This window comes from Montipora foliosa, chromosome 2, assembly GCF_036669935.1.
Source record: "Montipora foliosa isolate CH-2021 chromosome 2, ASM3666993v2, whole genome shotgun sequence".
Taxonomy (NCBI): domain Eukaryota; kingdom Metazoa; phylum Cnidaria; class Anthozoa; order Scleractinia; family Acroporidae; genus Montipora; species Montipora foliosa.
The window spans coordinates 6,742,874-6,756,901 of NC_090870.1; the positions used below are offsets into that span (position 1 = coordinate 6,742,874).

The window sequence follows — 14,028 nt, forward strand, 5'->3', positions numbered from 1 at the left end:
TGGGAACTCTATTAACAGGTGTACCTTAAAATGTAAAAGAAAAGAGCAGTTGAAGAGAAAAAAATAAAGCAAGGAAACATTAGGATTCTATGCATTAGCCAAAACTTCGTCATCAGGGGACCATTTATCGAAAGTCCTCAAAACCATTCAGGCCGCCCAAAAAGCCATTTGCAAAACTGCCACCCGCTTATTTGGAAAGCTTGTCTTTTGACATCTTTCAAGATAACAAAAGCACAATGATTGTGAAGTCCCCTGTTCACCCCTGTTCTCGAAAAGTTTCACGAATCGGACCCCAGGAATGACCAATCATGTAAGGGAAACGCGGGTTGCAACAAAAAGGCGGGAAAGTGAATAGAGCCCACGTGATGAGAATTGCACAAATAAGCCAATCACAAAGTCATAATCGCCTGGTCGTCCGCGAAAAAAGGCGGGAAAGAAAGGATTAAATATACGAAACATAACTTTAAAAAGACCTTATCCAGGATAATTTGTGGCTAAACAGCAATGCCTTTTTTTTCTAGTGAGTAGCAGTGAAGACAGGAGAAGCTTCCACGATAACTTTTTCGAAGGTAAGGAAAGGTTTCATTAGTTCAGACGCCAGTTGTGCGCCTTGGCTAAGCGCATCTGCCAGCGAGCTGTTCTAGATTTGAAGTTAACGTGGTATTGGACATCAAAGTTTGATTAAGTAAGCTTACGTTAATAGCTTAAAGAATCATGTGGCTGAAGAAATCTCAAAATAAACAAATTTTTAGAAGATTAAAGCTTATCTTTTACGACCCACCTCTTTTTTGCATGAAAGTAAATAAATCATCTAGAAATTCTTTCCTTTCTGGCTCAGAGCCCAACTCATAAAGCTGAAAAGCAGAAATTATGGGATTCAAGGACAAACAAAGACACCAATTTGTACTGGAATGGCAAAGACTTGTTAATGTTAAGGTATTGTAAACTTAAGGTAAAGCATAAATTTGACAGATGATCATAATAACTTCTCATATCCCCTCATGCCACAGAATAGGTACAAAATAAAAATTCGCCCGCTTGAGTATTGTGGGTTACTCTCAGCACTCAACCATTTATGGAAATCACACAAGTAAAACTTTGTTGTGAATGACTTTGGTAAGGATAGTTTTTCAGCTAAAATACTTAGCGTCAAAAAAGCTAGTCAACTCGTATACGCTGAACTTATTTCAAAAAAATAAATGCCTCCTACTTAGGCTATAAATAAGTGGTGGGACAAGAGCATGATAACAGGTGTTATCAATAAAGGGCAAAATTACTGAGCACTGATTGGCTGAGACAGAGGGCATTTTTTCTTAATCAAGGGCCCTTTTTGTAATCGAGGGCATTTTTGGTAATCAAGAGAGGGCTTGCCCTTTATTGATAAACAAGTAATCCCATGAGTCCTCGTACTATTAAGGATTGTGTTTTGGCAATTTTGGAAAATTTCCAAAACACTCGTGCAATTAATCCTTAATAGTACTCGGCCTCATGTGATTACCTATACAAAGCACTAAGTGGCCTGAAACTTATCAATTGGCCTCCAAATGCACTACAAGCCCTAGGATCATGAATGGAATTTCAGTTTAAACTTTAGCATAGGCGAATAGCAACCAATGGTTTCCTATCTAAAATTGGAATAAAAGATCACCCCAACTGCTACTTCTGGAGCATGAACAGAAAAGCCTCAGCCACTCGGTCTGGTTTTGTTCAACAGTAACCTGCTTCTGGACCTCCTAACTAAACCAACTAAACTTCTCCACTGCTTTCCCGATTCCTCTAATAACTATAAAATACATTTTCGCCTCCTGTTAGCCAGATATTATATACAGCATCGGGGTTTGCAAAAACAAAAGACATGCCCAAGCTACAAGGATATGTGCTATATCTTAAGATGATTTATGATATCGAAAGAAAAGCTGGCGCTTGAGTAACCGCAGCTTTACTTTATCAAATGGAGTAAAAGTATTCAGAAATCTTTACATGTAAGTTGAATAAAAAGGCATGACTTATAACTTTCAGTCCTAAAAAACCTTTGAAAATCTACCAACATGCATCTTAACTTTATATCACAAGCACTTGAAGTGGATGAACTGAACAGTGTCTGTTCAATGTGGCTGTCATGGACTTCGCTAATTCTGTAACAAAAGGGTTCCAAAATGGGCTAATAATAGCACTAGTCATGCTTGATTAACACCAATACATTGTACCTTGTGTGCACTTTCTTTGAACACGAAAATGTCGTAACAAAACAGATTTAACTTATACATACTAGCCTTAAAAAAATAGTTACAAACACTTACAAATAAAACACACCTTGCAGTTGGAAAAGTTCAGGTTGGAAGAGTGATTTTGTGCCAGAAAAGGCAAACTGGTACTTCACTTGCCTTAAAACTCAAACCATCCTCGCATGGCCTTCCAATGAAATACTTAAGGTTGAAAATATCAAAAAAGTCACGGCAAACTATTTGTCCTTGAATAGTAATTTTATCCTTAAATATTGTCTAGCTTTTCAACGGTGTTCCTTTCTCTTCCAAAAGTTGAAACAATAATGGCACAGCTACAGCTTGCACCGATATGTAACATAAAGGGATAATAATTTTTTTTAAATAAATGATTTATAGTTCAAAGTGTACCATTGTTTAAGAACAAGGTAGTTTGCAATTTCAAATTAAGTTTAAAAGTTCAATTTTACTGTTCTATTTCCCCTGGAATGAACCATTTTGTCCTAGAAAATTACTAGTATATTCCTACTTGACTATGAAGTCGTTTTTATTATAAGTGAACACTTGATGAAATTAACATGTGTGAATCGAAAGTTTAAAACAAGGCACTGCTCTCTTAGGGTCAGGAAAACCAGCAATTCAAAGTGTATAAGATGTGAAACAAACAGGACTTATGGCTCAAATCAGTTTCAACACTTCCAAGTAACGATCATATCAGACGGATTGGCACTATATTAGCAATATAGTGGTACCAAATGGAAGACGGATTATTGCTCAACAACATGCAGTCATTATTGTGACATAATGTCACCGTGGCAATGGGCAAGCCCTGTAAAAACACCCTTTATTTTGTCTTTAGTTGCTTACATGTATATCTCAAAAACGAACACAGTGACCCCACTTTTTATTTCTCAAGAGTAATCAGAAGGGCAAGATGAAACTTTCTGCAAAGTTTAAAAAAATTATGTACAGCGGATTCAGAACCACCTTAATTCTGTTATTTTTTTTAAGGTGGCTCTGTTTCTGCAGTACAAAATTTTTTTAAACTTTGCCAAAAGTTTCATCTTGGCCTTCTGATCTCTTTTCAGCAATAAAAAGAGGGGTTACCAAGTTCGTTTTTGAGATATGAGCAACTAAATCCAAAAAATATATAAGGGTTATTGACCAAGATGGCTGGATATTGGCCAAGTTCTTTTTTTGCGTGTTTATGGACTGAGACGAAGTGGAGGTCCATAAACATGCAAAAAAAGAATGAGGCCAATATCCAGCCATCTTGACCAAACAAGCTTGGTCAATAAAATCCCGAGTATAGCTCCATTTTGCCCTCTCGGGAAGCCAATCACAGCGAGGGATTTGGTTCATCTTGCCCGCTCATGGAGCTAGTCAAAGAGTAAAGGTTGCTTTTGCTTGACTTTCCCATTACCAAGGTAACTTATTACATCATAATAATGACCACATCTTGTTTCATATATACCTACAACTTTCCCCAACATAAAACATAATACCTGACCTCATATTTTGGTGCTAGAAAAGCAAACATGTATCGGTTGGACTAAGACAAAATCTGCATATTTACATAAACTATGGTTGTCTTGGGCAATGTGAGAGGGATTTAAGTTTGCGTGTATTCTCATAACTTGCGACAACTGTTCTGTGTTCTCAGTTATTTTCTCTTTCCTTTATTTTCCAAGGCCTGTTTGATCAAGACACTCTGAAATTCCAACTTTGATTATATCAGACAGAATTTTAGAGTTCTTCAACAAATCTCTCTGTAAATTTAAATAAAGTTTACCCCAGTAAAACCTCTTCCACAGAAGTAGTGATCTAGGTTTCAGAGCAATCCTTGACTTAATTAAAGAAAAGATGTTGTGAAGAGGAAGCCTATGTTGGTTGGTAACTGGCTTTCTTTGCAGCCCTTGAGCGTAATCTATGTGTCAAGCACAGCTTCAAACAAAATCATTCAGTAAAACTACAAGTCAAATTAAATCAACAGCCAAAAATTTTAAACTCAATCAAAATGGACCACAAAAAGAACCCTAACTTTCAGATTACAATGTTATATTACTTTCAAAATAATATTACCATATGTTGCAGTGCTGTGATAATATTGTAGCGCAAAGTCCAAAAATTTTGTTGAATAATATAGTGAGAGGGAACCATTACAAATTTTAAACTAACTTTATCATGGTCACTGCATTTCAAGGGCCCCATTAGTGAATAACCAATGTGGCTGGATTCAAAGACTCTATCAACTCTCTCACACTAAAGATATTTGTCTGTCCAAAAGTTACCACCATGACTGTTGCTCTAGCATTCCTAAAAGGTCAATAAAATCTCCTAAATCAATTCCGTGAAGTTTGACACTGATGACATTAATGATATGCGGCATAAAAAATGATATATAAAAACAAACTAAATCAAAATCAAATTGGTAACAAAACAATCAATTTCTTAATTAATAGAAAGCGTAATCATATAAAACAGGTGCAACTTTGATGAAAACTCAAATCACTCTTAACATGAAACTTTTCTGTCTTTTTGGCCTACATGGTGTTCTCCTGTTACTTTGTTTTGCACCCATTTAACAGTCCAAACTGTACACCTTGTATTGGCAAACACGTGATGACATCATGAAGCATGCAAGGCTTTACTATAATCCATGATAATTCATATCCTATGGTTGAATAAAAATTCAAAGTTGTTCCACAAAATTATACTATTGTTTGCAACATAAGAATGTATTTTCTAAAAGATTATTCCAATAAACTGCTAATCGAAAAAGTGTACAACTGCTGCATTTAGTTTGAGCAGCAGGGATATATTACGATATTGGTAAACACAAGAAGTGTGAAAATGAATTTAATGTTTTTGTTGCACGAAAAAAAAAAAAGCTTTCAACCAACAGGTAACACACGGGAGATACTAATTTTATTGTCTATTCATCATCATTGAAACATCTTCTCAAAATAATAATCTATTGTAAACTATTGTCATTATTTACATATTGTTGAAGCAAACACCGTGTTGCATCTGAAGATGTCCAAACATGCCTTGTAAGCTAAAAAAAACCACTTGTTTTTGAAATTGGCAATATAGCCAATAATACAAAATAGTATTAATTCAAACCCATCAATCTGTCTAGAGTCAACCTTTGTGAAACTGCTTTTCAAAGTCAAGCAGCTTATTGTTCATCACATGGTCTAATACATTCCGCTGAATTTTTAGAACATGCTGCAAATTCCAAAATCAAGTCATTAAAGAGTAATTACATTTAAAGGGCTTAATCAATGGAAAACAACATTTGCAGGCTGGCAGCACGATTTTCCTTCTAATATCCAAGGTCTTATCGCTGCTCCCTGTCAGAGGATTGGCTCAACATTTGTATGCTAAATCACTGCCATTAATTTTGCACTCCAGCTTAGGAAAGGTTAAGGTATTAATTCACTAAACAGGGGCTATAGATTACCATGTAAGGTTTACATGTAAGTCAGTGCCAGGATAACAAAGGTCTGACGACTTTAGTAAATGATTTAATTGCACAAATTCTAACTAGTCTAGCAGGTAGAAACCGTTTTTCCAGCATATAGGTTGGGGTAGGAGTCCATATAAGTCATATCAAAGTTCAATCAAGCCCAATGAATCGCAAATTAAGGGTGCATTCAAATGACCGCATTCCGGAATAGGAATACATCAAATAGAAGTTGGAAATTCTTCATTTTTACAGAGATTTGCATTAAAATTGTCAAACACTTGCTGAAATGCTATTTTAAACATATCTTTATTATCCTTGTTGCTTCAAAATGCCAGACATACCGTTTTAAACCATCACTCCACGTATTCTTATTCTGGAATAGGGTCAATCGAATGCACCTTGAATAATAACCTGTGGCTCTTTCTGTAATGAAGTAAATCATGTTATCTCAGGTGGAATGAAGGTGCTTATTTGATTGGTTCAATTTAACAGCACATGATGAAAAAGTGTAATGTTTTTTACACCAGAGAACATGGGTTTTCAGTAAAGGGAAAACGCTTCATCAAATGGTTGTCTCTTTGCTAAATCACTGTTTACATTTCCTGTTTGTGATGTCATTTGTAGAAAAATAAGAAAATTTATTGCTAAATTTGTATCATAAACAAAGAGACAATATATAAGATTTAAGAAGAGAGGGAGTGTATTTATTGCACAACTTTGCCACAGCCTCTCAAAAGTATATTGGCTATTGTAACTTAAATACATCAACAACATGCCACACTTGTTTCACAATGACTTTTCTTATAGAGATAAAACTTGGGTGTTGAGCAAGCCACACACAGTGTTTATGGGATATGCAAGCATGTAGGATATAAAAGACAATTGACACAAAATGTCTGCAGTATCAGAATGGATTCGTTACTGACTACGGTTGTATTGTAACTACCTTTCGAGAAACTAATCATTTACCATAGAGTAGCTTTTCCTCTAAAAGTTTTAAATTCTTTGCATTCCAAACTTGATATTTATTAAATTAATACTTTGACCTCAAATAACTTTTATTTTTAGCTACTGAAGTTCCCTTTTGTTTCCTCGTAATAAGATTGCACATTGCTGTAAACAACTTGATGGATTATAATCTGTAGAATAACTGCACTTAACATTCAAGAAAAACACACTATCATCATTGAAAGCTTATCCTCACTGGAATTCACTAAGATTCAGTACTTAACTACTTTCTCTGTTATTTTTGGCAAAGCTTGTGTTCAAAAATGATGCTGAAACTTTCCAGTTTTGATTGAACTGTAGTATGATATAACATTATTTATTTATTACCTTATAGATAAAGATCCTGTAATATTTTGCAGACTGATTCATAAAAGTTCTAACAATTAATTTTTTCCAATCTATTCCAAAAAGAATGAACTATCAGTGCAATTAATTTGGCACGCCACCATGCTTGATAAGCTATAAATGAGTTTTTTTTTTTTAATTTACTGACCTAAATTAAAATTAAAAAATAATGAACCAAAAAAATATATTTCTAAACATAAAGAACCCCTCAAGACTGTGGAAGCATTGAACAAGCTTTCATTAATAACTGGGCACAAAGTTTGATTTTTATATAAATTCATCATGAAACAACCAGAAAGAAAATGAGGGAGCATAGTGTAGTGATTTTCAGACCTAGGGTTTTTCCCTGATAACCTTATTAATTTTGGAGAAGAAGAATATGCAAAATAGTTCATTGAATAATAATAAAACAGAAATGTATCCGTTCATCTACCATAAATTTGATCAGTTTATCTGAATGTGAAAAAATGTGCTTAATTCAGATTTGCAGACTGCTTATTTAAAGAGAAGTACAATAACCATGTTACAAATTATTATCTAAGAAGATTAAAAGCTCAATTTCAATGGACCAATGACAAAGTTGAAAAGAAAATTAATATATGAATGTATGCATCTCAAATATCACTGGATGCTGCATTCTTTGATTAGAATAAACAGCAGGCATGGTGAATGTACTAGGAAGAGCTCTAATGATAATTACATTGAGAAATATTGAGGCCGAGATCTCAGGACTTAGCACAAAAGAATTGAAACACAACACCTCTTCTGACAACCTTTATCAACACAGAAGTAAATATCCTATCTATTAATTTCGCCAACAGGGATGTATACAATGTATTTCTCTCCCTAGCACCAACTAAAGAACAAGAGTAATAATAGGCCTATGAATTTTTTAGCCAGTGGATACTTTAACATGAATCTTGAGAGACTAGCTAGTAGGAACACCTAAAAAGCCATCAGGGCATCAAATGACAAGATGTATAAATGACAGGTGTCGGCTAAACCTGCCACCAGAAAAGTGCTGTAATCTCTGATCTCCTTGCCAAGGGCCTATATTAACTCTCGGCAATTATCAAATATTAATTGAAAGCAGTATTGTTGTGTAGCTCATATGTATCTTAGTAGGCTATGGATAACAACAAGATATTGCACAACCTATGTAAAGGAGTCATGACATAGCAAAATATTAATAACCATCAAACCAATCAGCTAAAAACAGTCTCCATCACTCGACAATTTCATGTTTATTACTATTTGGGAGCGAACATCTCAGTGTCTCAATTTCTTATGACAAATACAATATTTCATTTCACCCTTGGCCAGCCCGGTATGCAAATTTGTATCATAGGTTAATTAAAACTACAAATTCAATGACCCACTAATTCAATAAACCCGATATTCGCGCCTCAAACTCCCAAATCACCGTTTTATCAAGGCTAGTATCATAACCTTTACACACCCCTTATAATCCCCGAGTTGCTATTTACAATTTATTTTGGACTTTACTTTTATTTCCTTTCCTAAGAGTAGCAAAGATCGGGTTGAGGAGCGGTAACACGATCGTAGAAAATTAAAACTATTGTTGTCAAAATGTCACAAAGAAATAAATCGCCTTGTCAAATTCGCCGGTAAAATACATGGCACAGCAACTCAATAACTCAGTCAAAATTAAAGAGCGATTTAGAAATGAAAGATTAACGTCGAAGGACAAAACGATGCAACGACACTAAAGAATGGCATTCACATGAAGAGAATTGAGTGAACGGTAAATCGATTAGGGCCGAAAACACTGAATTGTGAAGAACAATAATTATTAATATTCGCTTGAGACAAGGAAAGTTGATTAATGACGGCCCTCGAGATCCAAAACCCGAAACGCCTGGAGCTTAGTATTTGTGCTTGACAAAATCAAACACTTGAAGGGTTAAATAGAATTCTGAACTTACTTGCTTAAATTGTTCCTCAAAAGTCCATTCGTGAGTAGCAATTCTGCTGTCTATCCCGCTGACACTGTTGTTGATGTAAGGTTCCACTGGTGAAGGGGGTTGTTGGCTCTGCACGCGAGCACCGCGTTGCGGATATGATGCTCCTTCGCGCCCACTAGAAACACTGTCTGAATCGGTATCATAGGGCTCTCTCTTAATCCTAACCCCCTCAAATTCTTCCTCCTCCGTTTCCTCTACCTCCATCGACCGTTGAATATCGTCGAGTTCCGCCATCCGGCTTTCCACCGAGCCGCTCGACAAGGACGAACGTTGCTGCTTGAAACTGCGAGATGGCGGTGAATGCTCCCGCCTGATCTCCTCCCGCTCGGTCCTGAGCTCATCTCGATCGGCGGACTGCAAAAGCATTTTTTGCAACTTTACAAATCACAGGAAGAGCTGAGCCAAAGAAACGCGACCTCGGGCGACGAGATCATAAACACTTTCCATTTTAATTAATCAATAGATTAGCTATCAAATGAAAATGCAAATCAGTGGACGGCAAAACATGGACTTACGACGCTCCGCTGTGGTGCTTGCGATGGCCCCTTTTCCATAACTGCACCGTTTGGCTCGTCAGGATTTTTAATTCAATAATCACGGAGGTTTCATGAAAAGCTTATTTTCTGAAAGTAACACACAATGGCCGACAAAATTTCCCAAGACATAACTCTACCAGTTGGAGTTCAAACATCGAGTGACACATATTTGATGGGGCATTCCATTGAAAATCAACAATTATGACATGCGCAGATCGATTTCCTATTGTAATTTACTCACCAATTAACCACGGCCACGTGACTCAAGACTCGGCTTCTCAGAGGAATAAATCAATCACATTTATTAAGAGATTACAATTTAGTTTTTGCCAAACTAAAATGAAACGTCGTCCGCAAAAATATTGATTTGTTATTCATTCGAGGCTTGTAAACAAAAAAACGAAAAGAATTGTCTCGCCTGGATCTCGATTATTTTGTCGAGAACTAAAATTGTTGTTGTCGTTTCGCTATTATTAATCTTCAGCTTTTTAGCCTTTATGAAAAAAAGAAGACAAAATTAATCGCCGCTTATTTTTATTACTTGAATAAAACTGATACCAAAACATCCGCGATCTAATTCCTGGGACGATGATTCCCAAAGAAAATCTTGGGTCCAGACAAAACTTTCTAACTATTACTGCTTTCGATTAATTTCAAAAGCGTAACTGCGTTATATTTTTTATCGTCAAACAAGAATTGAATCTCCGAGCGCAGCTGTGCATCACAAATGCAGGAGCTGGGCGATAATTAATCAAGTAATATCTTTCTTTTCTTATCTACGACTGTTTTCTCGCGCTAATAATAATGCAGCTTGCTTCCCCCCGTGCGATAAGAGAACCTCTTTCCTATTAATACTTGTGGCCTCGAAACGCTCCAATTAGATTACAATGCTAGACTATGCATTTATTTTGCTGAAACGATCTTTTATTTGTCTTGTTTTTTCCTGTCAGATAGAGACAAAAAAAAATTAATCTCTTGCCACTGAAGATTAGTCAAGCTCTTTTCGAGGCGTTCTAGAAGATTTGTGTAGCTGTTGTTCCTCCAAGCGTTCACAAAGAGTAATATTTCCGAGGCAAATTAATCATGTCTGAGTTACATTATGATCGGAACTTTTATTGTTACCGGGGAAATGTACATATTAAATGCAACAATTTTAAAAGAAATATATATGATTTTCGTTTGTAAACATCGGAAGCACTTATGTTTGTCAAGCTGAAACTGATATTAAAAAAGCCACAGGCAAGGAAATGTCAAATATCAGGATAATATTTTCCCCTCAAGTTGTGTCCAATCGAGTAATAATTCTCCATAAAAATTATCTATAGACTAAAATCCGTATGCCTGCTATATATTTGAATTTGTAATGCCAAAACAAGTCACTTAATTTTTAAAGGAACCCCTAACTGACGTAGCTTGGAAAAGCAAAGGAAATGGAGCTGACCAACATCTCTTTCAACCATCAGCTTTTTATTAATCACTGACAGTTTACCTCAATTCTCTAAAGATCGGTCAGATTAAGAATTCTACTTGATGGGGCACTCTGTCCTGTCCACATGAAAACTAAACACGCTAGGGATACGTAACAAAGCAACAGGCCTCGTTACTACTGACTTTGCGTTGCTCTACAATTAGCATCACCTAATAAATTAACTGCAAGAGACCACGCCAGAGCCAAGTTCAGACGAGTTAGAATCGTCAGCGAATCAAATGCTTAACTGTTTTTCGAATGCAATTTCTAAGAGGGGCTTAAGTTATAAAATGGCACCATTTGACATCTTTAATCGCCACACAATACCAACATGGTGTATATAGTCAACAGTGTTTACACAAGCGCGCAGGCAGAGGGAACAAAATATATGGCAAGCTGCGACTCGATCTTAGCTTTATCCCCACTCACCATTGAGGTTCTGTTGTGTAGGGTCTTCAAGTGCGGAATCCTCGCATGATATGCTGACAAAAGGCCCGTGTAATCATCAGCCCTTGAATATTTGGGGCAAACGAAGTCTTCTTTGGGTCCGAACATCTCAGTCTTGATGACAGAAAAGAAGAGATTAAAATTAATTATTGGAATGGTACATGCGCGCGACCGGCTAAGCTTTATACAACTATATAAATTTCATCTATTAATTTTCACCACAAATTAAAAAAGCAGTGACCAGGTGTTATGTTATTTACAAAAGGACTGCGGAAAAATATTATTTAAATCAAATCGGCCCAATACCTGTTACACTCATCTCGTCATCTCGTTAAATGGGAGTTGCCGGGAAAAACGCGTCAGCAGAAGAGTGGTTAAATGTATTGTCCTTGCTCGTGTGCCAAGTGAATAAAGAGTGCGGACTTCGGAGGCGTGAAGTCAGTTGATGTTAGTTGTTTCATGGATAATATGGCGCATTTAATTATAATTACAATTTATAAAATCATGAATTTATTTCATTCCGTTTCTGTGTGATTAGATCTTTGGCAATTATTGTTTGCCGGCCATGGGTTAATAAAAATGAAATATTCAACCGAAATTAGTTAAACATTTCACTATAAAACGAAAGCGGATGAAAGACTTATGTGTATGCGATATGAAACGGGACAATTTCGATAAGCGTGGTTAATTTCATTTCCGCTAGAAAATACTCCAGTGACGTCATCTCAAGGCCAACGTTGTCAGAGTTAATTTTTCCAACGAGTTCTCGGCGTTTTTCCTAATTAATTCATCGTAGGACAACCTGCGAATGAGGGTTATTTAATTTGACAAATAACAATATCTGCAGGTAAACTTTCTTCAAGATGGTAAATTAAACGAGAGGTTCACTATTTTTTGTGATTCCGAAGCCCGAATGGAAGGCCAGAGGAAAAAAAAAACAAGAACACTCCACGCAATTATTAGTTTGAAATCCTCGCCTACAAAAAATAATTGAATCAGTAGATCACTCGAAATTTTTTTGAAGGTAAAAATTAGACCAAGCAGCCCACACATAAAAACAGCAAACGGTGTTGGTGACGTTTAGACAATGCGGGGTGACTGATAGTGGATAACCACATTTTGCCAGATCAACTTCAACCTCAAAATTTTACATTTTCTGCTGAGTCAATATGGAAGTTCACCTGGCATTAAGGTCGGGTCGGTTCACTTCAATACATCAATTAAAAAGATTCTGTAGTAAACTCCACTCACCTATAGGATTGCATTCATAAACCTGACACCAATGCGTCTTAATTGTGGGTTAAATTAATCAGTAGCTCAAAGTTTTTTTCTGTCACTGAGCAAAGCGATCAATTAATTCGTTTCCCCTAAAAAACTGTGAATAACCTTTGACGGCACAATTTACACGCCTCTTTGATAGATACTGTTGCTAACGTCCCCGAAGAACGCACTTAATAAATTATCGATAGGCTCAGTCGTAATGGAGCCATTGTGTATTCCTTAAATGATGCGCAGAGCTCTCAGTGATGCCTTGGCCTTGACCTAGCCATTTCGATATCAGGCTTGTAGGAAATTTAGGAAACCTGGCGAATATTACTCCTAGCACGAGCAAGGCGAATGCCGCAAGGCAGAATGGCAAAATCACTAGAGCGAGCCGCCAGTGGCACCCTTGTGGCACGTGGGACGGCGCAGCCGAAATAATCAAGAATTGACAGGTCTCCGTGATTGTCCCGTACAACATTGCGAGTTTTTCAAAAAGGCACCAGCAGTAATGGGATTGTAACCTGTTTTTGCCATTAGATGACGTGCATTATTAATACTACAAAGACTAAATAACCAAGAAGCCACTTTAATTTCAACCCTAATTAGATGTTTATCGTCTCTCTCTTTACCTGCAATGAGCGATCTTTGCAAGAAATTTCTGCTACGAAACCGACTGAAATCACCATTCTCACAGCACAATGAAGAAAACGCCGAGTATATCCTATCGAATAAATGGAAGCTATATTCATGCCCCAAGCCATACATTGAACGTAATTTTAATATGAAAACTTCCTTTGTTAGATGGTTTTCTGGCAACAGGTTGGCAAGCGAAAAAGAATATTAAAGTACCGCTTGAAATTAACACCGAATCGTTACGAAATAGTTCTTCACGATTTGCTCAAAACTAGTATGTTGTGCAAGCGACCAACCATGAGTTAAAGTGATCGTTTTGTAAATGAAGCAAAAACCGAATAATTTGCGATAATGTTTTGGGAACCACCTGCATATTATGGAATATCTCAATTAAGGCCAAGCTGTCGCCATGAATCAATAGTCGAAACAAATGCTTGACGCAATTCACCTTCTTTGTGTAAATCCTCAATGAGTGAGTTAAATCGATACTCTGATAACTTCCATTGTTCACTTGAACTGAACTCACTGTGTCTGCGTGCTACGATTTCATTCAGTACACGAACATGAAAGAGCAGGGCAGGGCAAGGCAAAGCAGGGCATTAAGAGAAGTTCATGAGGTTTCTGGAAATGATTTTTCAAGAGTCTATAC

The 14,028-nt window shown here is 36.5% G+C and overlaps 1 protein-coding gene across 3 annotated transcripts in view; it reads right to left on the reverse strand.

The window, feature by feature from the left end:
- LOC137992254 (AT-rich interactive domain-containing protein 3C-like) overlaps nt 1-13,447 on the reverse strand; it is a 21,649-nt gene extending 8,202 nt beyond the window's left edge. The window contains exons 1-5 of one of the 3 annotated variants that reach the window (XM_068837470.1): nt 13,376-13,447; nt 11,466-11,597; nt 8,994-9,386; nt 782-854; nt 1-24 (exon numbers count right to left, since the gene is read on the reverse strand). The exon at nt 1-24 is cut by the window's left edge and continues 71 nt beyond it. In XM_068837470.1, coding sequence (XP_068693571.1) covers nt 1-24; nt 782-854; nt 8,994-9,386; nt 11,466-11,597; nt 13,376-13,432 — 679 coding nt within the window. In that variant the 5' untranslated portion in view covers nt 13,433-13,447. Of the gene's footprint in view, nt 25-781; nt 855-8,993; nt 9,387-9,547; nt 9,735-11,465; nt 11,598-12,734; nt 12,754-13,375 lie in introns of those variants that run through there. The other 2 variants (XM_068837471.1, XM_068837472.1) reach the window with 2 other exon arrangements.
- Between the last annotated feature and the right edge of the window lie 581 nt (nt 13,448-14,028).